A 27,533-nucleotide genomic window follows, 5' to 3' on the forward strand; every position below is an offset into this window, starting at 1 on the left:
CGGCGAGGCTTTGGATCATTAGAGGCACGATTTCAAACAGCATTCGGCCTCGGGAGCAAAAGCAGGTGCGGTTCGCAACTTTTCCGGTGCGTTTTGCCTTTGGTAATAATGTACACATGAATGATTCGGATTCCGGAACCCCCTGTTTTCGTAAATTTGTACGCATTTGAGCACAGAGACTGTGAGTCTGTGATGAGTGATGACTCAGTCCATCGATGAGTATTGATTTGCTTATTATTTCGATTTGGTTACGCAGACGACGGAGCAATGGTTTGGCTAGCTTAATGGTTGTGCAATTTTTATAGCAACGTTTCCCGAGGTGAATTTGAGCAGAGAGTCTAAAAAGAAGAGGTGAAGAGAAATCCATCGAATGCAGGGCGAACAAGCTGTGCATTGATGTGTCAAGTTGTGGATTGCTCAACGACGGGGCCCGTGTAACCTTCCAAGTTCATCTAAAGTTGTGTGAACAGGCGCGAGTCCACGGCGAGATTTGAGGAGAAACAAATTATGCGAAAAATGGACGGGCAAGACGCAAGAGATGCAGAAGATGAGCAATGAGCAAGCGCAAGGAAGAGATTGAGAGATTGAATTCATGACGATGGATGGAATAAACGTTTCAATGCGCACAGTGTATGAACTGAGATAGTCTGCTCATTTTCTGAGTCGCCAGTTTGCAGACATGATGCTGGCGACTGAGAAAACAAGCGTCTTGCGAGAAGAGGCTCATAAACTTGATTGCTATGTTTTCAGTGTGTGTGTTGTTGTGAGCTCGATTCACGATGACCGGAAACGGCAAAGGGAAGGGTGTTGGATTAATGCAAAAGAATTACGAGTGAAGAAGAAAAGGTTCGAGGTTTTTTTTTTCTCTTGTCGTGAAATTGTGCTAGGAAAAATCGTGAGAATTCTTCAAAGTTCCCAATGCGGTCTCCGAAAATTCCAAGAGAGATCCATTTGTGCGGTTTCCAATGGTGAATCGGAGCTTCTTGTGCATTGCTCGTTTTTCTATGAAGAATCAAGCTGACAAAAGGGAGATTTTGTGTGCAGAACGGAAGAGATCGAGCACTCTCTGTTGTATCAAGCGAGAAGCAAAGGCAAGAGGTTCATTGCTGAGAGAGACTCTCTGGTGCTGGATTAATCATCCGAGACGGAGCTCACAGAGAGCTTTATCGGGAAAAATGCACAAGAATTGTGTGCGGAGAAGCGAGAAGTGTCTGTCTCTCATCGTCATCCGGAAGATTGGGGGAGAAAATTGCACCTGCAGGCGAAGCTCGGAGTGTCTCTCTCTCTCTCTCTGTCTTTCTGTTGTGAGCTCGATTCATCATCGTAAACCAAACAGACGGAACTTTGCTGGGAAAAAATGCTTGCCAAACCATCGCTCCGTCTCTCATCATCATCATCTTCCTTTTCTTCTTCTTCTTCTTACGCCAATTTTTACTGCTACTGTCCAAAAACTCTTTGGCCCCCACGCTGAGAGTTCCTTTCTCCAATTGCCATCCTCTCAAAAAATCCGGCCGCCTCGCAAACTGCGCAGTCAAACAATGAACCTCTTCCCTGCTGCACACACATAATTCATGTGTACATCAATCCAACATAATTCCAGTTTTAATCCAACAGAGTTTCCGTTGCTGTATCCGATGATGAATCGAGCTCCACATTGACACAATCTCGCCGGCTTTTGCTGTAGGTTTTATGACTTCGGCAGTAGAGAGTTTTTTTCCCTGCCTTGCTTCGCGACAAACAACTACATTTTGCGTATGCAAGCCAAATTTAGGAAAGTTGCTCCAGACGCTCTTCTCATCACTCACCAGTCTTTTGGTTCCTGCTCAGTTGCCTGCGATTCTTGATTCCCTTCCTGCTCGTTTTGCTTGTCGTCTCCTCGTATCTTCTCCTGCTGCATCCCAGTAAGATCGATCATCTTCACGTCCTTCGTAATTGAATGTCGGATGATCGTACCTCTAAGCGAGCAGTCAGCAAATCTTGCCGGACAACAACGCGCCTTCAGTATCTTCACGCTTCTCATCAGTGTTTGCTGCTCCCGGATGTATGTGTGCAACTGTGCAGTCCTTGGCTGCCATTAAATTCTTACGCGTTCGTGTCTGTCTTGCGGAGACGACGTACTTCCTGCTCCCCTAGGTCTGTTCTCCAGTCCGATTCAGCGATTGCTGCTTATTTATGCTGATCCTCCTATCGCCTACAGCGCTTTTCAAGTTTTATTGGCGCGTATAGACGACTGGTCCAATGCTTGCATTAATTGCAGAAGCGAAACAGATCAAACAACGGGCAGTTTCAAGTAGAGCCATACTCCCCATTGAAACGTTATGAACCTGACTACGCACCTGTAACACAGCGGTTTTCCCTCCTCCAAAAGTCTTGGGAGAGGGTGAGCGTCGGCGTCCGCTGGCATGTGCATCAACACTACTCTATCTGCAGAAAAGAGAGACTTCACAAGAGTAGCTCGCACATTCCGTTATGCGCCATGGTTCTTTTTCTTCTTAGATGTCGTGAGCTAATAGTCTTTCCGCTCTTGGCTGATGATCCCATTCTTCGCAACTTTTGTCACGGTGCCCATAACTGCTACTGACCTTAACCACCTTGCGCTGCAGATCCTGAATCGCCAGTTTGCTGTCCGCTGCGTTTGTACTCGGGAATTGTTTGCGGTGGAGGGCGAAGTATTTGACATGCATGCCTATCACTCTGAGGACTTTGGTCATGGACGGCTGGGATATAGATTTCTGAGGCACCAAATTACAGGAAATCTAATAAGTGTAAGAAAAAACAAGGGATAGAGTCTTCTTTGGTTTGAAGCTACATCTTCAGACAAAGAAATAGATTTCTTAAAGCGATACCACGATGAGGCAGGTTTTGGGGACAGATGATGATGAGCGTGTTCTATCACAGAAACTTATCAACGCTGCTCTTGAAGGAGATGAACCGACAGTCGAGAAGCTTCTTTCTGACGCAGTTGTTGATGTGAATTACGTGGGAACCGTTAATCTAAGTATGAAACACACAGACTCCATACAGCATGAGGAAGCCGCGGATGAGCTAAAAATCGAGTACGTTGAGTTCAAAACAGATGTCACTCCCTTGTTTGCTGCGGCTCACAGAGGCCATCTGGATATTGTAAGGAGACTTCTGGTAAGTTGTGATGTTCTTTGCCCTTGACAAAATGAGCAAATATTAGATGAAGAGGTATCTGAGTTCTGGTATGAAGACCATTTTGGATTGTATCACATGAGCTGGTTTCAAGTAAAATAATGGAATCCGTCCTGTTTATTGGTTTTCTCCATATATTTTTTCGTCTAAGAGTATATATATTTTTGCTAGTAGAGCACCTGTTAACGAAATTTAATATGATAACAGAGCTTGGACTCGTCCATATCCAAAAAATGATTAAATGATTCTTTCGTCCAGCTTTTCATAAAAAGTTGTTTACAGCCTAGTGGCTTCATTCATTTCTCAAGTCCTTTTTGTGGGCAACTTCTGGATGCCTTTGCCTGCTCTTGTGAAACAAACCTATATTCTATGATGTCTTTGTTTTGGGTTTATTAGCGTGCATATTTGGTCCCTTTACAGGGATTTTGATTGCATAAACTAAGTGCTAGCCCTTGTCGTGCCCCGAGTCTGTCCCCTCTGATTTTTTTTTGACAGTAATGACTGTTACTTCAGACCTAATCATATGAGCTTGTGAGCAGATATGACATGCATATGACCTGCAGTCGTAGGGGGCTGATCATGAAAGCTTGGTGGCTGAAGTCAAGTCTGCCTCAACTATGCTGAAGTTGTGAGACTAATTATTCCTGAGCTTGCATTCTCATCTGAGAAGTTGGGTAAGTTGGGCACGAACTGCTGTGTGGCACTTGGCAGCTATATTATTGGCGGATAAAATCTATGAACATGTAAGCCCTTGGGTTTAGTTTGGCATCCCAGCCAGTTGTATTTTGTGGTTTTATTGAAGGGTATGGCACATCCTTCCTGTTTCGGCGCTGTTTCATGCATATTAGTTTGTTTTCAGCTGTGATAGGTGCAATTACTTAGTGTTGCCCTTCACAAGCCAGAGTGGTTATTACGGAAGATCTGAGTAACAAACTCACACCAAGCTCAAAGGTCCTATTGCCACATGAGCAGCTTCGCAAAGACCACTGTGCCTGGGAGTCTTCTTTAACATCATATCTCTAAAAATAACCTCACCTTGTCCTAAAAATTTCATGAATTGAAAATGTTCCTCCATTTGAAAGTTGACTGCAAGGAAAACATCGAGCTCCAACCTTTCTTTCTGTATCTTTCACCTCAGGACAAGAATTTGCAAAACAATGAGCTGTGAAGTATATGTGTTCGAAGGTAGTTTGTGAGTGTTAAGGCAGTTTTAGTTGTAGCAGTTGAGGAGTTGGCACAGGAACCTAAGGGTTGACAAGCATTAGGTCATCTGGTTCAATGCAAGGACAATGTGGATTGACCTCCAATCCAAAGGATGACTTCAGTGTCATGTTTCTCGAGAGATAATCAGAAGGTGACCACTAAACTAAGCTCAGGGGTCTCTAGCAGCAGAAAAGCCTTCAGTGCTCCACAGCTTCTACAAGGATGAGCAAAAGCACCCATAGATCAGTTGTAGGGAGTAGGAAAGGAGAAGCAGTCTGTCTTCCTCCTCAGGAAGGCATCAGTCATTCACCAATTCTCAGCCTTTTGGCCTTTTTCAATAAACAAGTACGCTACGGCGGGGGCCAAATTGCACCAAGTGAGCTCTTTTGCACTCTTCACTCACATGAGTGCAAGCTCCTGTGATTGAATTCCTTTCATGTCCCTTATGCTTTGGAGGCTCTTCCCCACTAGTGTACTTCAAAATTCTTTCTGGAACTTGTGAGATACAGGTTAGGGATGTGAGAAATGCAGCGGAAATGAACGGAAGTGAGAGAGAGAGAGAGAGAGAGAGAGAGAGAGAGAGCCAACCTCTTACACACTAAACAAGAAAGGAGAGAGAGACGAGAGAAACTGCAAGTGATCTCAGGCCAAAACCTCACGGACTGCTGGGAAAAACGTCTACTGAAAAGGACTGCCAAAGAGCCACAAGACTGCTCTCAAGGCTTCACACTGAGATGCAAAACACCAAGGAGGGGGGGCGTATAAATAGCCCCAGCCTCTCCCTGGTCGGTCCGCAAGAAGGGGAGCCAACCAGCTGCTCTCCCTGGTCGACTCATATGCTAGGGGACCGACCCCCTCTGCCCTCTATAAACGGCTGGCTGACAACCCTACTGCGCCTCCTAGAGGGCCGACCACCTGCCCTACAAGTGTGGCTGCACAAGCCCTATAAGGAGGGCTGTGCCCTTTGCCCTCCAGCCAACCAGCAGGCCTACAGGGCCGACTAGCATCCACTAGTGGCTGACTTCCTGCCCTATATGGGCCGCCCTGATCTGCCTGAACACACAGTGGGACAGCAGCACCAAAGGGTGGCCATACAAGCCCTCTACACAGGCCTGACCGAGGCGACTCAAGAGGACCTACCACAATGGCCTATCCTACACCATCCTCACAGGGGGCGGGCACACCCACAACACATGCCTCAATCATCTACCCTAGCATCACACTGGGCGGGCACACCCATAAGCAAGGCCCTCTCTCTCTAGATGTTATTAGGAATGTTGACCTCCAACACCCCCTCTTAGCTCTTGGATGGAACAGAGACGCTAGGGAGGTAGGGGTGTCTCTGGAACAATTGGAGGAATCCATCGTGTGATACTCCATTGCTGAAGACCACCACATGCACTGTCGAAGAAGCCCCCTCTGGGTGCGAACCGCCTTAGCACGATCACTGGAAACTTGGAACTGTTGCTCCCAGGCCACAGGTGCTAGGTACACTCCTTTGGACTCATCTAGTACTACAATCCAACTGCTGGTACTGGTACATCACTCCAACAGTAAATATTGGGACAATAATCCAACTGATACTGCCCCCCGGTGCAATGTCTGCTTCCTTGCATGGGCACTTGTATCTCAGAGCTAGATAGCCCCCTCTGAAGCCCCCTCTCAACTCCAAATTGGTACATTGTCGCTAGATCGATGAACTTCAGTGCTCCAATGGCAACGGGCATATAACAATTCACAAGGATTAATCAACTGTGTCTGGATTCCCACACGGGCAATTTGGTGATCCATCCGGATCTCCAACAACATCAGACAATAGTTGCACAGAACATTAGGAGACCCCCTCTGGATGTGCCGGGTCATAATGTCCAAAAAAATACATACTTGTAACATACTGCTACCTGAATCAGTGGGAACAACTCGTGGCTCGAGGTCCTGCCTGAAAGCCTGCCTTGATCAGTGACTCCCTTCCCCTTGCATTTGATTGGTAGGCCCTGCTGCCACAAACAAGCAAGCAATCCTCCATTTGGATCCGGAAAGCTGGCTGGCAGCGCCTGCCTCGTTCTACTAGAATGCTCGAGTATATGTCGTCGTGGCAGTAATATTGGCCAACTAGTTACTAGGCCCCCCACCGTTCTTTTGGGGACACTGCCGCCAATAATGACCTTTTTGGTCACATCGGTTACACGTACGGGATGCCTTGAGTGCTTCTCATTCCTTAGCTATCAACTGCTTTCTGCCTTTTTGCTCAGTTGCCAAAGCCTCAGGCTGACTTTGATAGGTATGATCTACAAAGCGCTCCTCCTCGTCAAGCACCATCAGGACCAATTCCTCCCTGGTCAACTCATTCATCCTGCCCCTTGTGATCAAGGACGAATAGAAGGCCCCAAATTGAGAGGATAACTGGGACAGTAGAGTTATGGCCATGTCCTCGGACGATATCTGCTTCCCCCCCTAGAGGATCTCCTGCTGAAGTTCTTGTAACTTGTTGATGTGTTCCGCATCGATGAAGACTTCTTGGGATCCAACAACCGCATTTAGACTTCGAGGGAAACCCTCTTCATGGGAGAGGTTGGTGTATACAGGGATGCCAAGTGGTCCCAGATACTCTTGGCCACTGTCATGTGCTTCACGTGATTAATCACCTGAGCAGTACATTTAAGGAAAATAAACGATCTGACCCTTGCATTGACACAGTCCCAGAGTTGAGACAGGGACTTTGCCTTGTTCTGCTCCAGGATGCCAGAGTTCAGACACCTACCAAGATGAAATCTGCCAGATCATACGAATGTAACATAGACTACATCATCACCCACTAGACTGCGTAATCGATCCCATTCAACTGGCGGTCAATCAGGAACGTGGGCAAAACTAGGATATTTGTCTTGTTTACTACCATCTCGGACAAAGTTGCCATGTCGGAGCTGAACTGCAAGAGAAGGTGGATGAGAAAGAAGGAAACAAAAGGCTGAAGAAAGGAGAGGGCTGGAGAAGAGGATGAAGGGGCTGACAGCCCAAGGTACCTTCACTCCTCGCTATCCGTCCCTCCGGAACACCTCCTCTCTGATCTGAAAACACCCTTCAAAGTCACCCCTTGCTGGGCACCCGAACAGTCCACTCCTTGCACACGCTCCTCCTTGAGGACACCTCCGAACAGCACCCTTAACCTCCTCCCTGTGTGCTGGCTCAATGCTTCCTCCGCTTCTTGGGTCTCAAGCCAACTGTGGCTCTGATACCATGTGAGAAGTGCAGCGGAAATGAACGGAAGAGAGAGAGACAGAGACTCGCGGGCCTATGGGACCATGTGCAAAACACACCAAAAAGGGAAAAGAACTCATACAAGCCACAAAAGGCTAGAGCAAAGGGTGCGCTAAGGCCCTTTCTGAGTACTATGCAGAAACTAAAATAAAGAAGCTCAATAGCTCAGCTGCTGAAGTGGAGTCAAGTGTAAGATATATCACGTGCTATCTGAGGTAGGCTGAGATTGGGGATGGAGCTCAAAAACTCAGAATCCGAAACCCCGGCACCGTGATGGCATGCCTATGAGCGGTAAAGATGTCTTGGATTTGCATTTGTTTGACGGTCTCATGCTGTGGTGGCAGAGGGGGACATGGTCTCCTCAATCTTTGAACTTGCTGAGCTATGTTCAGAGTGACTCCTTGTCTCGGGCGGTCTCCTCTGAGTGCTGCTCTCTGAACTGTCGTAGTAGGGTCTCCCTGTGTCGGCGCATCTCAAGCAGATAAAGCCCAACGCAGACTTGGTCATGGAAGTGGATCAATCGTGATAGTGTACCGAAGCCACTCCATCTTGGTAGAGACAGTGGTATTGCCCTCGGATCTCGTAGTAGGTTGGGAAAGCGTAGAGAAAGTGCTCCTCTGTCTCAATCACTCCCAGTGTGCATAGCATGTAGATCCGCTGCTCTCTGTGTAAACGTGTTGCTCTCCCTGTCTCAATCCTCAGCTAATGGGATGAAACCCGTATTTGCCCAATAGCGATCCTCAGTGCATGTGAGACTCCTTTGTCCTCGAGATAATAGGGTCTGATGATGAACCCCTCCTCTGAGATGCTCAGGAAATGATTGCGGTAAAACTGGGTCTTGGTGGGGAGCTCTTGATCCCCACCCCAAGTCTCAGATGTGTGGAGTTGGAGGAGATCTAACTGTAGGATACGGTTAATCTCATCTCGTGGGATCGACTCAGGGGTGCATCCATACTGTATTGAAAGGGAGGAAGCCTATCCATGTGAATCCTATGTCTGGAAAACCATGTGGATACACGTGCATACCATGTGTCCGCCCCGCTCTCAGTTAATCCTCTGGATGACTCTAGGGCCAACCCTGGTAGTCTCCAGTGGGGTAGGTCCCAAACTCTATGAATGAATGTCACTGTCTGGAAGATGACATCAATATGTAGTGGTGTCATGGCAAAATCTGCCTGTACTATCGCGTGAGGTCAGAGGGAATGAGGGCTTGCTCCGAATCATCCTAGATCCCATGGTCACTTGTAGCCGTTCAAATCTCCTCCACTCTACTATCGGTAGATCACAACCCCAGAAGGGTGTTGCATTCGTGGCAGTCGGTCGCACTAGTGTATCGAAGAGTCAGCACTTCGTTGGTGGGTCCTGAAAGTGCGCCTAGAAGCACTATCTCTCCAATCATGCCAAAGCACCCCGTCCCCGTGTGAGTCATGCCTAGGCTGCATGTCTCATAGTGAAACGAGGTCCTGTGAAGATTGCTCCCAAATGTGTGTAGGACTGCACTATCTCCATTGGCTCATCTCGATAGGTGAAACTAAGTCGGCAAAGCACTGCATGTGAGGTGTTGAAGACCATAACCTTGGTCTTCCCAAGGTTGACTGTCAGGTCTCTCTCTCTGCAAAACACCTCTAGGGCCTCCAGATGTCTCTGCAGCCTCTCTGTTGAGGATGAGATAAGGATTGTCATCAGCATATAGCAATATCTGTATCATAAGAATGGCCAGTGGTGATCCTTTGCCTCCTAGGCAGTCTATGAAAGAAGTGATCTCATCAATGTAAAAAGGGTCAGTGAGAGGGGACAGCCCTGCTTTACTCCGATCGTACTCTCGACCCAATCCGATAGACCACTGGGGGCATGCCTGACTGACTCATATAGACGCATCACTTGGAGAGAGAGAGAGAGAGAGAGAGAGAGAGAGAGAGAGAGAGAGAGAGAGAGCCAACTTACACACACAAAGAAATGAGAGAGAGATGAGAGAAACTGCAAGTGATCTCAGGCCCAAAGAGGGAGGGAGAGGGAGATAGAAATCGAAGGGGTGGGGGGGAGGCGAGAGAGAGGAAGAAATATTTAAAAAAAAAAGTCTTTGGAAGACCGATGGGTCTATGAGATTGTGAGAAACCTGATGCAATATGCTGAAGGGTGGAGCTACTAAAGGAGCATCATCACCGATGCTAAATGCTAGATGCTAAGTACTATATAGTCATAACATCATCATCCTCATCATATCAAATCAGATCCAATTTCAAGTTTGGTCAGATACATTAGATATGTGAGTGGAGGCCCCAAAAGGGGAGTAGGAAATCATGACAGGCTTGATGGTGGATAGGGCTGTGCTAGCATGAGGTTAGAGATAGAATGTTGGCTACTATCTGTAGATGTGATCCGTCGTTGCCCCCTTGTTAGAAATGACCCAACAGAGGGTACGCACAGCGGAAGACTGATAGTAATGCCCAGGAGCTCACACAGTGTGGTGTGGGGTGTGGAATCACTAACTTCTTCAACTTACGTGCATAGAATAGATGTGCAGACTCATCAATAGACAATGAACCAACCAGATAGAGAAACCACCAAAATAATATATTTCCGTCCAAAGCTATGGACACAATACAAAAGAGATCGATCCAAAGTCCCACCAATGGTGTGGTCCTCTGATCTTACCACAAGGTCCTTCTCCTATTTGCGAGTTATCTCTAGACTCGAGCCCGCGTGCTCCACCCAGAGCATCTGTAGACTTTCCGTCTAGAATGATCTTCTCAACCTTGCTGCCTTGAGTGTCAGCCTAGGTAGGCAGCCCTCTGTGAGCTAAGTCTGCAGCTCCTCAGCCCAGTTCACCTCCTGGCCATAGGCCCAACTGGTGCTGCTCTGCTGCTCCTTCCTGCTCCCTGAAGTGCTGCTCTAGAAGATGAGATATGAGGGCACAAAGGCCCTCCTAATGTAGGGCACAAGGCCCTCCAGAACCAACCGACCAGCCAGCTCTAATTGGGCCGACTGGCTGGTCTGTAGCAGCCCTAACCAACTGACCAGATGGTTGGCTGGTTGGCTGCCTATCCAGCCCTTTGTTCCATGCAGGGCCCAGCCGCTTTGGACTGCTTACCCCGCCACCTGCCAGCACTGTTTGTAGGCCATAGACCTGCCCATTACCTGCTGCAACAGTGCGACTCCATGCTGCTACTGATCCGCCTCTGCTCAGCCCTTGTCTGGACCCTGGCGCATTCTGCACACCTTCCGTACACTGCCCTGCAGCAGCACGTACTGATCCGTACAGTGGCTGTACCCTTGCTGAAGTCATCTGCCATGTGCAGGGCCTGTTTGTACCATCTGTTTCCCTCTCTCTGGGCATACCTTGCCCTAGGTCTCCCTTCCCCATGCTCTTCTCATTTGGGGGCTTACAGATGGGGAGGTGACCTTTCCAACACCCCTGGCGATGGCTTTGCATCTGACAAGGGCCACTGTAACCCTTGTCGGTCGTGCTCCGGTCTTGAACATGGATGGGATGTCCCCAAGCATGATCTATGCATCCACCCTCTGTCGAGTGTGTTGTGTTGTTGTCTACCTCACTGACCACCCGTGATCTGGTGGTCTATGTGATCTGGTTGGAAGAACTCCGTAATCATACTTTGAGATGAGTCTGTTTGTGTATCATGTGCCTATCTTTGCAATCTGAGCAAGCACTCTCTGTGCCTAACTACCTCATGGATGAGGGTGGCCAAGCATCTCTTATGTAGATAGGAGAGGAGTCCGAAACCATCTTTGAAGAGACAGGGATAGCGGCCTTGGATCTCATAGTATACAGGGCATCTGAAGATGTAGTGCTCCTCTGAATCGATCTCCTATTGATGACACAAGGTGCAAATAGGACTCTCTCTAGGTCTCCGTTAGCTCGTCTACTCTCAATGTGGAGTCGACGTGATGAAAGATGGAAGTTGGAACCGTCCAATGGAGATCCTTAGTGAATGTAGAGATGGAACTGTCCAATAGAGATCCTCAAGGAATGGCCATAGAGGAGGATAGTGGCTAGCACCCGTGATCCGGTGGTCTATGTGATCTGGTTGGAAGAACTCCGTAATCATACTTTGAGATGAGTCTGTTTGTATGTCATGTGCGTATCTCTGCGATTTGAGCAAGCACTCTCTGTGCTTAACTACCTCATGGATGAGTGTGGCCAAGCATCTTTGATCTAGATAGGAGAGGAAATGGGGAGGAGTCCGAAACCATCTCTGAAGAGACAATGATAGCGGCCTCGGATCTCATAATGTAGTGCTCCTCTGAATCGACTCCTATTGATGACACAAGGTGTAAATAGGACTCTCTCTGGGTCTTCCTTAGCTCATCCACTCTCAATATGGAGTCGATGCGATGAAAGATGGAAGTTGGAACTGTTCAATGGAGAACCTTAGTGAATGTAGAGATGGAACTGTCCAATAGAGATCCTCAAGGAATGGCCATAGAGGAGGATAGCGCTAGCCATTTGTAGTCTATGTCGGCCCGAGGAAAGATGTCGGCCATTTGTAGTCTATGTGAGGAACTGATGGCTTACTACGCATCATCTGTGATAGCATGAGGACTTGGAGTCGCTCTACCCCACCCTAGTTTGCATCCGAGAGATCGGCCCCCCAATAAGGGATGCCATACTTGCCTGTTGGCCAGACCAAGAGTCGAAAATGAGAGCCTTGGTATCAAGTTGTAGCGGAGATGACCCAAACTCAGCCTGGACACTCTGGTGAGGTACTGATGGCTTACTTCATATCATTCGTGATAGCATGAGGACTTGGAGTCGCTCTACCACTAGCCCAGTTTGCATTCGAGAGATCCGGCCCCCAACAAGGGCTGCCATACATGCCTACTGGCCGGACCAAGGAGCTGAAAAGGAGATCCTTGGTCCAAGGGTCATAAATGTGTGGGTGGAAGCACTATTTCTTTGGCCAGGCTAACAAAGCATATCCTCTGCTCAAACGGGCCTGCATGGCGAGAAGAGAACTCCTAAATAAGTGTATAATAAAACAATCTCCATCGGTAATCCATCAAAAGTGAACCGCGCTCTATGCATAGCTGCTCGTCGGGATGTGTTGAAGAGAGAGAGAGAGAGAGAGAGAGAGAGAGAGAGAGAGAGAGAGAAGGTATACAAAGAGGGAGGAGGAAAGGAGGAGAGTAGGGGGATGATGTCACATCGAAAAATGTCAAAAGTCTCCACAATCCTCTTTAACTCTCACTTGAGTACTAATACATCAGTATTACCCCCCCCCTCCCTTTTAGGACAACCATCTCTTCCCATATAAAATTTCCCTCAAAATTACATGTTGTGGCTGTCACACAAGGGTGCTGAGACAGCAAACTTGCAAAGTGATGCTGATCAGCCTGGTAAACATGTTGGATTAGGGTTGGCCATAGGACAAATAGGAAGGGTCATGGGGATGCCACATGGGAGCACATGGGCTGCCATGTGGGCAGCAAACAAAGAGAGGAAATACCTGGCAGTTTGAAGCCACCTTGGAGGGCATATCTGCCATGGCAATGTCTAGAGGCAGTCCACACTGAGGAAGCAAAAGAGGACTGCACAGACAGGGTGCTGATGTCAGCAAGGTTCCGAGCAGAGGCAGGAAGAGGCGGCAGGATCGCAGGATATGGAAGGCCTTTGTGCTGGATTTGGGGCACACAACAGGGCTGGAACAGCCTGGCATCAGAAATTACAGATTCAGCCATGGCATTAGCTTCTATAGCAGCTTGTTGTGCATATATGTCAAGATGATGTAGTCCTCTATCAAGTGTTCCAATAAGTACAATATAGTTATCATAAACGAAGCCATGTGTGGAGATGGCTGAGATAGAAATCAGATTCTTTTTTATACCTAGAGCGTATAAAACTTCCACAACTGGAATGGTATCACTTGACACTGTAGTGACAAGCACTTGACCAATCCCTTCCATGGGATATGCTGCATTATTTGCACAAGTGACACTGCCCCCCTTTGGAATACCACTCAATGTGTGAAAGAGATTTTTGCAGGAAGTGATGTGTCCAAATTTGGCTATGTCAAGCAAAGAATGCTGCAAATATAAGAAAATATCAAGCAAAGAATGCTGCAAATATCAGCAAATCTAGCAAAAGCCTCAAATTTGGAGAGGGCAATGATGCCAAAAAGAGGGAAAATTGGTAAAAGCCCCAAATTAAGTTGTAATTTTACAAATGTGACCAAATCTGCTGTAGTTTCTTGCCAATGTCAATGAAAAACCCCCAATTTCATATCAAAGCAGTCAAATGTTACTGCTATTTAGGAAAATGTGACAGAATAACCTGCAAATCTGAAAATATTCAATAGATCCAAAATCCTCAACGTTGGAGTTGAAATGGAGTCAAAATTGGGCAAATACTGAATTAAGGAGAAAATGTCATTGTAAAATCTGCAAATGCGACACGAAAGCCTCAATTTCTAGAGCAAAATCACCTCGGTGTCACTGCAATGTGTGCAAATGTGACATAAAAGGGGGTGAAAAGCTTCAAATCCAACTATACCAGGAAGATTTGAGTCAAGAGGGAAAAAATCCCAGCCAAATGGTGCTAAAGCAGGTTGGAGCAGCTGGAGGAAGGCCCGAATTTCTGAAAAGAGTCCAGATTTGAGCAAAAACCCTATAAAAGAGCCCAAAAATGCTTGAAATCAACTTTTGACAAGTCGTACGGATTCTTGGCACTTGTCGCGCATGTGTCCGTACAGGGCCGTATGGACGTTCGCTCAACTGTACGGACACTTTTTTCCCCCGTTTGAAATGGTGCAGGACAAGGTCATTTGTATGCGGGCAGCTCGAAAATTTAAAAAAACGTCAAAATCGAACCTCAAAAAGTCACAAAACAGCCGTTGGACTGTTTACTTTGGCAAGGTCGGAGGACCACGGTTTGGTGGGACTCCGCATCTCTTTTGTATTGTGTTCGGTTTTGGACGGAGGGAAATATATCATTGTGGATTCTATATTTGTCTTGGATGCACTATCTATTTACTGGTCTACACACACATCTATGATTGTGAAGTACACAATTTAAGAAGTTTGATTCCATAGTGAAACAATTCTGCGTGTAATTCATGGGCCCATCTATCAGTCTTCTCCCCTCTGCAAGGATTTCATTTCTAACAAAACATAGGGATACTCTTGGACGATGCTGGTTGGCCGCCATGATAGTTCATGGTAATGGCTGTAACAAACCAGATGGTAGTTTACTGTCCATTTTATTTTGCTGGCATGGCAAACATTCAGCAACATATTTCACTACATCTCCACAAACCTTCCAAGAAGAATCTCTGCCTCATCCTCTCATACGTCTTTGTCCATTTTATTTTGCTGGCATGGCAAACATTCAGCAACATTTTTCACTACATCTCCACAAACCTTCCAAGAAGAATCTCTGCCTCATCCTCTCATACGTCTTTTAACACCTATTTGACCTGCCATGAGAGAAGAGTGCATTTCCTCCAACACCAAGCCTATACTCTGGAACCAAATAAAATTTGTTCTAGAACCACAACAAGCCATTAGGCAATTTAATTTCAGGATGATCTTGACATGAGGGCTCTCGCAAATCTGAAAAAATGGCTTGACTTTGAATCCTGCATGTACTTTTCTTGAATGTCATGTATCCAATTCTGGTGAATTGTAGAGATTGCAGATAGTGTGCAAGCCCACATCCTAGGCAAGGCATCATGCAGGCACTTTTGTTTCGCCTTTCTATACTAGGACTGCACTGAAGCCAGCCATTTCTTGGCTGATTGGTTGGGCTGCATAGGGAAAAATCGGAGTGTTCTATGATCGGTTTGACTTTGATTTTGCTCCCATAAGTGTATTGATGCCACTTTTCGGGGACATGCAAAAATGGCCAACATTTCTAGATCATAAACATGGTAGGTGCACTCCTTACATCCACAAAAGCAGTTCTAGGAGTACTGCATGGAATATCCCTATTGGGCTGAATTCTTGTGTGTGTGATGGGCATGCCCTCCAAGCCGAGTAGTACCAAACTTCGTTGAAGGGAAAGTCAGAACCATCCCCAACTGCAACTCCTCATCATTAGAGATCTATATGATCATACTAAGTTTGGTTGTCCTGGCATTCCTCATTTTACATACCTCCCTATGCAGAGGGGTCATTCTCACCACACTTAAAGCATAGATTTTCCGTCTTTTTGCTATCCACGATGGTTCTAGTATGATATTTAATGTAATGTCTTTTTTTTTTTTTGCTACGGCATTAAGCTTCCCTCTTGGTTTAGCATCAAGATACTTATAAGGCCTTGCATAAGGCATTCTATTGCTTGATATTGTTGGGAACCTAGGAAACGTTGTCATGCCACTCAAGCATCTTGGGCTTCTTTTCAGCCTCCAATGCAACCTTGTGTGTGCATGAAGCTGTTAGCATACTTTGGCTCAAAAACCTTTGCGAGCTTGGCAAAGACGGCTCAATGTTTGGGGCTCTGGCCCTCACATTGGAGGCTAGGGATGGATGCAAGCCTTGAATGCAACGCGACAACTTTCCCTCTCTTAAATATGTCATGTTCAAAGAGGGAAAGGTCTCACGCAGCAAAGGAAACTCATTTTCAAGGTCCTCAATCCCAAGCTTTGCAAGTCCAAACTTATAGTAGGTATTTGGAGTAGTTTTTTACATTCTATCTCTGCATCCAGGATTTTATTTGCTCCTGTCTAATACCATGCTATTATGGCCATAATCGTCTGAGGGAAATGCAGCCTCTCATCAGGTTGTGTCAGATGCTTACCAAGTGGCAGAAGCTAATGCGAAGACTCATTCCCTTGCAATATCTTGGTACTCATGTCATGACGAGAAATGACTATTTTGTTATTAATAAACATTAGAACATTATTACATTATGCCGAATTAGATGATGTGACATGTGTTTGTATTTATGATGGACATCGACTGATATTGTTGTGGCGGTGGAGCATCTGAGTAGATAGGGTGCGGCGAGTTGGAGCCACTGCTTTAGACGGCACTAAATTCCGGTTCCCTCCCAAAGGTCCGTGTGATGTCTAAAGCTAGAGTAGGTTTAACCGTATACGATTGGTCTCATCCCGTGGGACTAAGGGATCAGGAGCATCCAAGTTGTACGAGAAGGGGGGGAGACATTCGATCTGCCGTGTCTGTCAAACCATCTGAATGCATATTAGGCCATGCGACCTCCACTCTCAGCTACTCACATAGATGAATCCAATGCCACCCTCGGTAGCCTCCTTCTAGGTAAGACCCAAACTCCGTGAAGATAAGTAACTGTCTGGAAGAAGGCATCGATCTCAAGCGGTGTCATAGCAAACTCTACCTGTATGATCCGGTGGGGGACTGGAGGCTTGCTCTGAATCATCCTGGATTCAATAGTGACTTTCAACCTCTCAAAGTGTCGCCACCCAGTCATTGTTAGGTCACACCCCCAGAAGGGTGGTGCATACATGGCTATCGGCCTCACCAGTGTGTCAAATAGCCACCCCTTTGTGGGGGGGTCCTGAAAATGTGCCTGAAAGCAGTGCCGACAGTCGAGCTAGAGCTCCCTGCCCTCGTGTAAGACGTGCCCTGGCTGCATAGGTCATTGTGAAGATTGGCCCTTCAAAGACTACCCCTAGGTAGGTGTAAGACTACACGATCTCCACGAGCTCTCCTCGGTAGGTGAAGCTATGCGGATGAAGTGCTGCCCTTGAGTTGTTAAAAGTCACAACCTTGGTCTTGCCAAGGTTAATTGTCAAATCTCTAGCTCTACAAAACACCTCTAGGGCATCTAGGTGTCGTTGTAATCATAATGCTGAGGAGGATAGAATGACTATGTCATTTGCGTACAATAGTATGCGTGTCATTAAATCAGCCAGCCGCGATCCCTCACCTTCTAGGTGGTCAAAGAATGTTGTGATCTCATCAATATATAGCTCAGATAGTGTTGGTGAGAAGAGGCATCCTTGCTTCACCCCTCTCGACCCAACGTGGTAGGCCTTCACGGTCACACTCTCTCCCTCTGACTGACTCGTACAGACTCATCACCCCCACATCATGACATCTGGAATCTGCATCTCCTGTAATCGTTTGATCATGCGAGATCGTGGGACAGTGTCAAAGGCATTCCAAACATCTACAAAGCAGGCGTAGACTTTCTAGGATAGGGATCTTACCTCCTCAATGATTGCCTGCAGAGTGAAGTTATGATCTAGAGTGGAATGCTGTCTCTTGAATTCAGCCTGCCCCAGTGCTCGGTGACCATGCGTCTCTGTGTAGGAGCTGATCTCTCTCTCTAGTTCCAACCCATAAATCTTGGAAAGCGTGTGGCCAATCATGAGAGTGCGGTAGTTCCTAGTATCCATGGGATCTCTTGCTTTGTGTATTGGCACAAGGGTGGTGGTACTCCAAGCAGGATGGCAGCAATGACATACAACATGGTTGAACATCTATGCCAGGATGAGGGCCAAGACCTCCTGTTCATGTGCGAAGCGCTTAGTCCGTAGTCCCTCATGGACTTGGGCTCCCCGGTTGTGGAGCTGACATAGTGCAGCGCTCACATTCCGTGGAGTGAATAGAATGTAGGTGGTGGGTCAGGAAAGAGCGGACATATCGGGTGGTGTTTGAGCCGAGGCGTCATAGAGTGATGTCGCATAGGTGTGCCAAACCTCTAGGTCTATGATGGGTAGAGGCAGCCTTTTTGGCCTATTCAGGAGGGTTCTTCCCCCATAGAAGGGATTGCTGTTGTGGAGCTGACGTAGTGCAGTGCTTACATTCTGTGGAGTGAATAGAATCAGTCGGGGAAGAGCAGACATATCGGGTGGTGGAGTGAATAGAATGCAGGTGGTGGGTTGGGGAAGAGCGGACATATCGGGTGGTGTTTGAGCCGAGACGTCATAGAGGGATGTCGCATAGGTGTGCCAAACCTCTGGATCTATGATGGGTAAGAGGCAGCTTTTTCGGCCCAGTTCAGGAGGGTTCTTCCCCCATAGAAGGGATTATTGTGGGGGGCTATTCTTAGTTCATTCTATGTGCATTCCTCAGCCTGTATGGGACTCTACAGTGCACATACCTACTGCCAGTAGGAGGGTGCATGTGATCACAGGAGGGAGCAGCAGACGGAGCTCACCTAGAGCAAGCTACTGAAGCCATCAGAGAGGGGGTGGTGATCCAGGAGGGGTTCAAAGGCAGAGGGTCAGCAAACAGAGCTCGTGGTGTAGCCAGACGTCAGTGTATGTTTGCTGCAGGTGACGGTACATATTTTGGAGCTTCTTGTATTTGATTTTCTATTCGGTAGAAGGATCTCTTGTGGTTGTACATCTGCTTATTCTCTCTCAGATCGGAAAGTATTCTTGTATCTGCACAAGTCTATAAGCAAGTTCATTGAGTGTTGTACTCTAATATATCTTCTGCATTAGATGTCTGACTCAGTTGGTGATTGCAAGGACATTGTTTTATCTACATGTTGTGTTTAGCTTTTCTATATAACAGACATACAATACTTCTGCTTTCTTTTGCAGTGAAGGTTCTCCTTCCATACAGGACTTTCTCTTTCAGTTATCTACAGTTGTTTTCATCCCTATTGGGCAGACATTTGTGCAGTGATCTTTCCCTCTTCGGAGGCCCCTTATATTCTCCCTCAGATTCTCACACTCACCTCACGGATTCACTTGTGTTTGTGAGTGCATTATTCTCTCATCTCAGTTAGGAATTAATAGGAGAGAGAGTCAGGTAGTCTTTCTCCCTGCTACAATACATAACTCGTACACATTTCAAAATACATTGGAAGTTCAATATGACTCCTTTTTTTTGTTCACCAGGAGAGTCTCCTGGGTGTCATTGGATGTTGTAATACTTAATAGAAGTACTCTTTTCTTAAAAAAGTAATAAAAATTAAAAATTAAAAAAATTGTAGTATGTTGGAGCCAAAGTTTAATAGACCATAGCTAAACTCACCCCCCCCCCCCCCCCCCCCCCTCCCCCGCTCCCCCCCCGGGGCCATACTTTTCTTAGAAGAAAGAACGCAAAATCTATGAGGTGTGTGAGTTCAGTAGCTTAGTTTATATTTTGTGCCATCTGCTCAAAATCTTTATGCATTTTATTCGTGAGCACGTTTGATACAATTTCAGGCTCATTTTTCCTACTGCTGTTTGGAAAGAGCAGACAGCAGGTGCGGATGTCAATCAAAGGCTTTTTAGAGGCTATGCAACCACTGCAGCAGCTCGAGAAGGCTATTATGAAGTCTTAATGATCTTGTTGAAAGCTGGAGCTTCTCAACCTGCATGCGAGGAGGCGTTATTGGAGGCATGCCTTTCTGGTCAAGTCAAAGCGGCAGAGTTGTTGATCAACTGGGAAATTACAAGGCCGGAAGTTTCAAGCAGTGCCTTGATCCATGCAAGCAGCCGGGGGCTCCTTGATATCGTGGATCTTTTGATAAAGGCATGCATTGAATATTCTGAAATTTACTTTTTTCATCTGGATGGATTGGTCAATACTTTTGTTCTCTGGATAATTCTTGATGGAATTGTTTTGATTCTGCAGTATGGTGTGGATGTGAACTCATGGCATAGGGTTCTGCTTCGTTCAAAGAAGCCTGCTCTGCATTCAAGTGTTGACTGTACAGCCTTGATTGCTGCTATTATTTGTAGGCAAGCTACTGTGGTGAAGTATTTGCTAGAAGTAAGTGGCTATGATAAGACTAGGGCTTTCTTGGATTTTTCATTCTAAAATAGAGATGAATATCTAGCAGTGTTATTTTGACTTATGGTAGTGCTCAGCTTTGGGATTTGCTGTGATATCATTTCTAAATCAGACTGGCAAGTGAATGGTCATTATGCAGAATAGGGCTGCCTTAGTTTTAAATTCGATTCACAACTGAATATCTAGCTAAAGCAAGGGAGAGATGTCATAGAATATAATGCTGAAAATTACTGAGGTTATTTAGATAAAGGATAAATCAACTGCTTGCATGATGACACTCGAATAAAAATCAACGTTATTACATCTGTCTGGGTGTAGCCGTTTGATTTTCTCCACTAGTGTATACAGGCAGGAGCTAGAACAGATTGCCAAGCCAGACTAGGAGTATGGGATTTAGATTCAGAAGTAGTTTAAAAATTATTGATCTTATTCAGGTGAAGGATACATCAAATGCTTGCATGATGACACTCATTTAAAAATCAACATAAGAACATCTGTCTGGGTGATAGTCACTTTAAGGTTCAAGGCTTATTGATTTGCTCCACTAATTTACAGGCAGGAGCTAGAACAGACTGCCAAGCCAGACTAGGAGCATGGTCTTGGGATTTAAATTCAGAAGAAGTTTTACGGGTGGGTGCTGGAATGGCAGAACCTTATGATGCAACATGGTGTGCTATTGAATACTGGGAAGCAACAGGCTCAATTCTGCGCATGCTTCTTGGATGTGTTTCTGCTAACAGTGAACAACAAGGTAGATCTCTTCTATGCCATGCTGTTCTTTGTGGCAATGTTGCAGCAGCTCAGGTGCTCCTAGAGGCTGGAGCAAATGTTGAGTATTGTGTACGCACAAAGGATGGTGCAGAGTTTTGTCCATTGCACTTGGCAGCCAAAAAGGGACTTCTACCCATCTTGAAAACCTTGATATCCCATGGCTGTGATGTGAATGCAAGAACAAAAAGAGGTGAAACTGCTCTCATGCTGTGTGCAGCTGGTGGTCATCAGGACTGCTTTCATGAACTGTTACTTGCAGGAGCAGATTTTGGTGTAGTCAATATGGCTGGACAAAATGTGGTTGAAGTTGCAGATACTACTGACCGTGGTTCTTTTGTTCATCAGACTATCTGGGATGCCATTCTATCAGGGCAGAAGCTGCATTCAAGTAACATGCAAGTATTTTCACCTCTTCATTTTGTTGCCCATTATGGGAATGCGAAAGTGATGAAAAAGCTTGTTGAGCAAAAAGATCTGGATGTAAATCTACAAGACTTGTCTGGATCCTCAGCTGCTATGATTGCAGCACAAAGAGGGCACATGGAAGTCTTAAAAGTGCTAGTTTTTGCTGGAGCTCGCGTTGGCTTGAATAATGTGAAAGGAGAGACTGTGATATCACTTGCAGAAGGAAGTGTGAACAAGGAGCAATGTGAGAGAATTCTTTTTGACGCAATCCTTGCTAACATTTTGAAAGGAGGTGAGTTCAAAGTCCTCCATTTTGCAGCAAAAAGAGGGAACTCCGAGGTTTTGGCACATCTGCTTAAGCAAGGATCCTCTATCAATTCTGTGGATGAAGAAGGATATACTTCATTGATGCTTTCTGCAAAAGAAGGCCATGCGGATGCTTGCAAACTTCTCCTCAGTCATGGGGCAGATTGTTATTTTGTAAATTCAAGGGGCGAAACAGCTTTGGCACTTGCAAGAAGAAATGCCTGTGGGAAATCTGTTGAAGGGGTCATCTTGGATCACATTGCAAGGAAACTGGTGCTTGCAGGAGGACAACTCTCTAAACACACAAGGCAAGGCAAGGGAGCTCCACATATGAAATCTGTAAAGATGCTTAAATCAGGAGTTCTTAAATGGGGAGAATCAAAAAGGCGCAATGTACTTTGCAAGGAAGCTTGCTTGGGATCTAGTGTCAAATTTCAGAAAAACAGAAAGAACCGTGATTCAGAGAAACTTGGAATTTTCAGAATTGTGACGAGCAACGGAAGGGAAGTCCATTTTGATGCGGCTGCTGCTTTTACTGCTGAGCTTTGGGTCCGTGGAATCGACTTGATTCTTAAAGAGGCTATGGGAATAGATACTGCTACAGGATGATGATATTACTTATCGTGGTAAGGTGGTTGAAACTGCTGCAAATTTTACTTTTGAGATGTCACGTCAGATTGAACGTGGAAAGCTTCGACGACTGTGAAAATTTGTGACTCTTGCTTGCAATAGGGATTACCGACCAGGAAGGGTTTGATTGGTTTACGGAAGTATCTTGCTCATATCTTGGAAGTTCACCTGAAGACTAGGTTTGAAACTGGGTTTCTGCAAATTTGGTGGTCGCTTCTCCCTTGTACCCTCTGAATGAGACATTCTATGAGTGAGTAAAGTACAGTTTGCTCTCACAGCGTCTGAGCTATGCCTAGACACTATATGGCATTGCTGGCGAGATGCGAGTATTTTCCAGACTTTGTAAAGAAAATAACATGACTGTAACATTGATTAGCTCTGCTTCTGTGTTGAGGTGCAGCTTGACTTTCTTATTTTGGTACTATATTGGCTGCATTGGGTGGCCAAGGCATGTTGCCTTCACTGCACAAGTAATTTGTATATTTGGCCATTTCTGTTTGAGGAGTCTAGCTGCTAGGCGCTTCTTCCTCCTAAATGATGCTGTACTGGCTTTACTCGTATGGTACTTCTTTTAATCTCTATAAAAATTTATGTCATCCCCATCCATATGGCCCTACTACTTAATCAGTGGGCTTGGCAGCAAACAAAACTCCCCAGATGGATATATTCTGGTTAAAAGAGAAGAGGCCTCGCTAAGGTGAGATGTTGTTAAATGGGTGAAATCCTGTGACTTTTTTTTCACATTTTGCAAAAAATCATGAGTAATAATTTGCTTCTACATGATATTGGCAGAGTAGGTGATACCTTTGCTGAGATGCGTTGACCAGAAAGGTGGAACCAATGATTTGAAAATCAGACTCTCATGGGTACAATGCTGGAAATACAAACTTAGATTGAACTGCACATCATCCTTTTTAAGCATGGTTGCTTCCCCCCATGTCATTGCTCTTGTGGTAGTTGTTTTTCTATTAGTTAATTTATGCATTGTCCATTTTTTCGCAGCTCCAAGGAATCTTTGCCCTGAAGCTGCTGAAGATGGCGAGGTTATACATGAGGTGGAAATATTTGTCCTTGAGTATAGTATCCTGCAATAATTTATAAGAGGCAGAAATGGGACCATCAATCCTTGTAGGGGATCATAATACATTCTGAGAGCTCTGGAAGCCTCGTGCAGACACAATTACACAATCAATGTTTACTTGACATACGTGCACGGGATGGGGCCTGGGCCAATCTTTGTTAGTACAAAACGTCAAAGAATTTAGATTGGTTGCAATCGCACCCGATTACTTTAAAGACTAGGACTCCATGATCTTCGGATAAGGTGTAGAAAATACCAAATCTTTATCCTAGCAATTGGGTTGTTAAAAAACTTTGTATGATGGCATGTGCATGGTTAAAACGATTCGCTAAGTTAGTGATAGCGTGTCAAGGATTATGCTGCAGAATGAGATGTGATGCTGAGTAGTTGAGTGGTAGGCGTAAGTTTCAGTTGGATCCTGCTAGCATTTGAGTCCCATTGGGACACAAGGTAGGTGTTGTTAAGGTGACCACTTGCAAGTAATTTGTCCCCAATACAAAAATCCCCAAGGCAAGACTTTTAACAAAGGGATCAGGTGTTTTGTAAGCTCCATTAACCCTTTATTTGACGTCATCAACACAATCAACTGTAAAATAGGTCACTCACACGTGTGGAAGAAGAGATCTTTGTTAAGAGGATCCTTAACGGAATTATGAGCATGTGAAGGAATGTTTGCTGTGAAGCAAAGATTGCAGTATGGTGGTCTACGAACAAGGGGAGAGTGTAGTTTAATTCAGCTTCTTAAAGAGCCGTTGGTACTCTATACTAGTGGAGGCTTTCAAAATCATATCACGCATGGTGGTTGAAGAGGTGTCCATGGTTTTCACTTTCTCTCTTCTGTTGACTAGTACGCACACCTAAATCTAGTTGTCATTGGAAGGCTCTCCCATTAGGCCTAATTGTGCTAAAGTGAGGAGCTTTTACAAACTTGTCAACTTGGACTCCGTTGACCACTCAATTCTCGTTTAAAATATGTAATTATACAAAATAAGTGGTTCTTTAATCCAATAAATTCACTAAAATATACCTAGATAAGGGATTTTTTAATTCATAAACTTTTATGAATTTTATCAAATATTAAAGGAAATGAATATAGGCTCCCTAAGCAAGAAGGGTTTTAAATACACCTTCAGTGCACGCTCTGTGGTAGTGCATCCCTTGGGACTCAATTAGACCATTGGATTGCTCTAAGTCCTTTTTAATAAATGAGGTATGTATATTGATTTCAAATCTAGTTTGATTTAAATACATAAATATGACATCCCAAACCTAACAAGAGTTCTTAAAATTTTTTGGACCTTTCAATAGCAATGGTGGCAAGTAGTTACCCAGGATATAGTGGGGTAGAGGAGGAGGCGATAGCCGACATGAGGACAGCATGGATCAGCGGAAACAGATGGCACAGAGCGGTGGAGACAGGAGTTCAGAGACCACACATGATGCATAGGTTGATTAGAGCACACACGATGGATCTACTCATAGGGGGCCATCTAAGTCGATGTGTCACCCTTGACATGACCCATTAGATACATACATCATGGAGACCACGCCTCCCGCCACCATAGCAAGAGACGAATCGACAGTAGACATTCGGGACATATTCGCAACCCATAGGAGAGCCACCATGGCACCTAGTTATATCTTTTGAGTACTAGTTTTTCAAGTGCTAGTTTCTGAGTACTAGTTTCCGAGTAATAGTTTATGAGTACTAGTTTCCGAGTAATAGTTTATGAGTACTAGTTTTTGAGTTTGAGCTTTAGCGCTTAGCAAGGGCCTTACTAAGCCCTTTGCTTCAGTCCACAATGGCTTGTATGATTTACCATTGGATTGCACTTTTGTCTTATAGGCTTGTGAGGCCTCCCGAAGATGGTAATACATCTCTCTCTCTCTCTCTCTCTCTCTCACACACACACACACACACACACACACACACACACACACACACACACACATGCACACATGCACGCACATATTTTTTTGTTTTAATAGTGAAATCACACGCACGCGCGTGCGCATGCACACACAAATGCACACCCCACCCCACTCTAGAATGCCTCCTATAAAAGGAGAAGCTACAAGGGTGCAATTGAAACTAGAATAGTTGAGCATTAGTAAAAACCTTCAAGATGGTCATCTCTTTCTTCAATTAAAAATTTGAGGTTGGAGGGAGTCTAGCATGATATTGCACTCAGTTGACTCATAAGTGTCACAAAGTTTAGCTAGAATTATTCGTTCCTAGGGATCCTCCCATCAAGAGCCGCAAGGGAGATGTCATGGGTACAATAAACAAGTTGAACAAAGTTCAAGTGGCCTACCTTGGAGATCTAAAATGAAAAAGAAGACAAAGTTCAATGCCAGCCCCTACATTTCAGAGGCCATGCATGGGAACCCCCTAGCATTTTTGGTGGATATGCCAAGCGTGGGAACGTCCTGTTAGCCCGACTCTTTGTGCGTCACGATAGTACGCCTCAATTCTTTCACCCTTACCCCTAAGCCAACCACCATTGCCGTCCTCAGCTATGATCCCCTCACCACTCTCAATCCCCTACCTCCATGTCCCTACCCTCTATCACTCAGTCCCCTTTCATGGTTACACAATCCCATATGACGACTAGGAGCACCCCCTCGTGGAAGTACATTGCCTTGGTACATGAGAAGTGGAGTAGGATCGCCTCATCCGTAGCCTGGGATAGGAGATATCATAGCTCCATAAGGAGGTGGCAGTGATAGTGACAACCCCAAACAGTGGAGGCGGTTGGAGGCATAGATAACCACCATGGAGTCGGGCATCATAGAGACTTCCAAATGTGGATGTCACAAAATGAGAGCTTGCGAATGCCATTGTTGCAATCACCATTTTAGAGCAACAAAGAGCTACTAACTAAGGCTCTCATTGTCAAAGTAGGAGGCATCCTTTGCACACCTGCAGCTTCTATTGATGATGTGACTATCTTTATGACTTCCACCCTGGGATTCCAAGAGCATGAGATCAAGGGGGCTTGGTGTATAGGTGGGATCCAACCGAGAGCAGTGTCTCATTAAGCACTGTAGGGACACTCAGGCTCGCCTTGCCATGCTACGTAAATGGTTAGCTTTACATGACTACCTAGAGTTCGACTTGGTGGATGAGAACCTTCCATCTCTATAGGTTGAGGAGAACAGTACCCACATACATCAACTGAGTGACCAATGGTCCGAGAGGGCGGCTCTTCATAGCTCCTTGACAAGCATCTAGTGGCTATCCTACATAGAGGGGCAAGGTCGATAAGATTCAGAGTATCGAGACCCTCACTTGCAATGTGTGGAACCATAGGTCGAGACATAGCTTTTGCCACGAAACACATTAGTGTGTCGATAGCCAATGGATACATGTGGGTGGGAGCATATCGAGATAAGACCTAGGAAATAAGAGTTCAGCGATAGGGAGAAGTGGGAGTACTACATAGATCTTCCCATACTAGGAGATCTTCGTCGAGAGACAAGATACAAATGCCAAGTTTCTATGGATTCAGATCTGACACCCTTCTCGGAAGGACTTCTTCATTGTAGTTTGTTACTTTCCCCTGAGACCTCACACTTTGCTCAAGATCTATGAGAGGAGGTAAGACCACCATATGCAACCCTCTACCCAAGCATCATGGATTTCTCAAGCCATGGGGAAGCTCTCCTTATTCGGTACTTCAATGCCAAGACAGGTACACGTCAGGTATTACTTATTACCAGATGTTGATCTAGATGAGGCTAGGATGTCTTGAGACTTTGAAGACAAACGAGCCCCAATCACATCTTATGGGCATGCACTATTGGACATGAGCACAATCCATGATCCTATTATCTATAATGGCCTAGATTGCTAGCCTTCCTCAGGTGACTTCATTAGTTTCCCACTAGGGGGGCTCCAACATAGTTGAGTATCTCATGGGATCCCTTGCCTCCACTTCACATATCATAGATTTCTCCATCCCACCACCACCTCCAAGAGCGAACCACACTTATCTATTTTTGAGGATATCCACCCCATGGCTTATGATTCACACCATGACACCACTCACAC

The 27,533-nt window shown here is 45.6% G+C and overlaps 1 protein-coding gene across 1 annotated transcript; it reads left to right on the forward strand.

The window, feature by feature from the left end:
* Positions 1–1,322: 1,322 nt before the first annotated feature.
* On the forward strand, positions 1,323–23,746 carry LOC147900068 (uncharacterized). The gene is made up of 7 exons (XM_087376942.1): positions 1,323–2,133; positions 2,604–3,138; positions 19,750–20,025; positions 20,128–20,265; positions 20,842–23,095; positions 23,191–23,264; positions 23,401–23,746. Exons 2-5 carry the CDS (start codon positions 2,851–2,853, stop codon positions 22,375–22,377), a joined length of 2,238 nt encoding a protein of 745 aa, XP_087233068.1. The 5' UTR covers positions 1,323–2,133; positions 2,604–2,850; the 3' UTR covers positions 22,378–23,095; positions 23,191–23,264; positions 23,401–23,746.
* The last annotated feature ends 3,787 nt before the right edge of the window (positions 23,747–27,533 follow it).

The sequence above is a fragment of the Dipteris shenzhenensis genome, chromosome 7 (assembly GCF_047967505.1).
Source record: "Dipteris shenzhenensis isolate YYH24624 ecotype China chromosome 7, Dip_SZ_1.0, whole genome shotgun sequence".
NCBI classification, from domain to species: Eukaryota; Viridiplantae; Streptophyta; class Polypodiopsida; order Gleicheniales; family Dipteridaceae; genus Dipteris; species Dipteris shenzhenensis.

Bases quoted from the DNA above. Each gene is read 5' to 3' on its own strand.
- LOC147900068 (XM_087376942.1), top strand. From the start codon at position 2,851: ATGAGGCAGGTTTTGGGGACAGATGATGATGAGCGTGTTCTATCACAG. The intron at 3,139-19,749 runs GTAAGTTGTGAT...TGGAAAGAGCAG, and splicing joins ATATTGTAAGGAGACTTCTG to ACAGCAGGTGCGGATGTCAA. The intron at 20,026-20,127 runs GCATGCATTGAA...TTGATTCTGCAG, and splicing joins TCGTGGATCTTTTGATAAAG to TATGGTGTGGATGTGAACTC.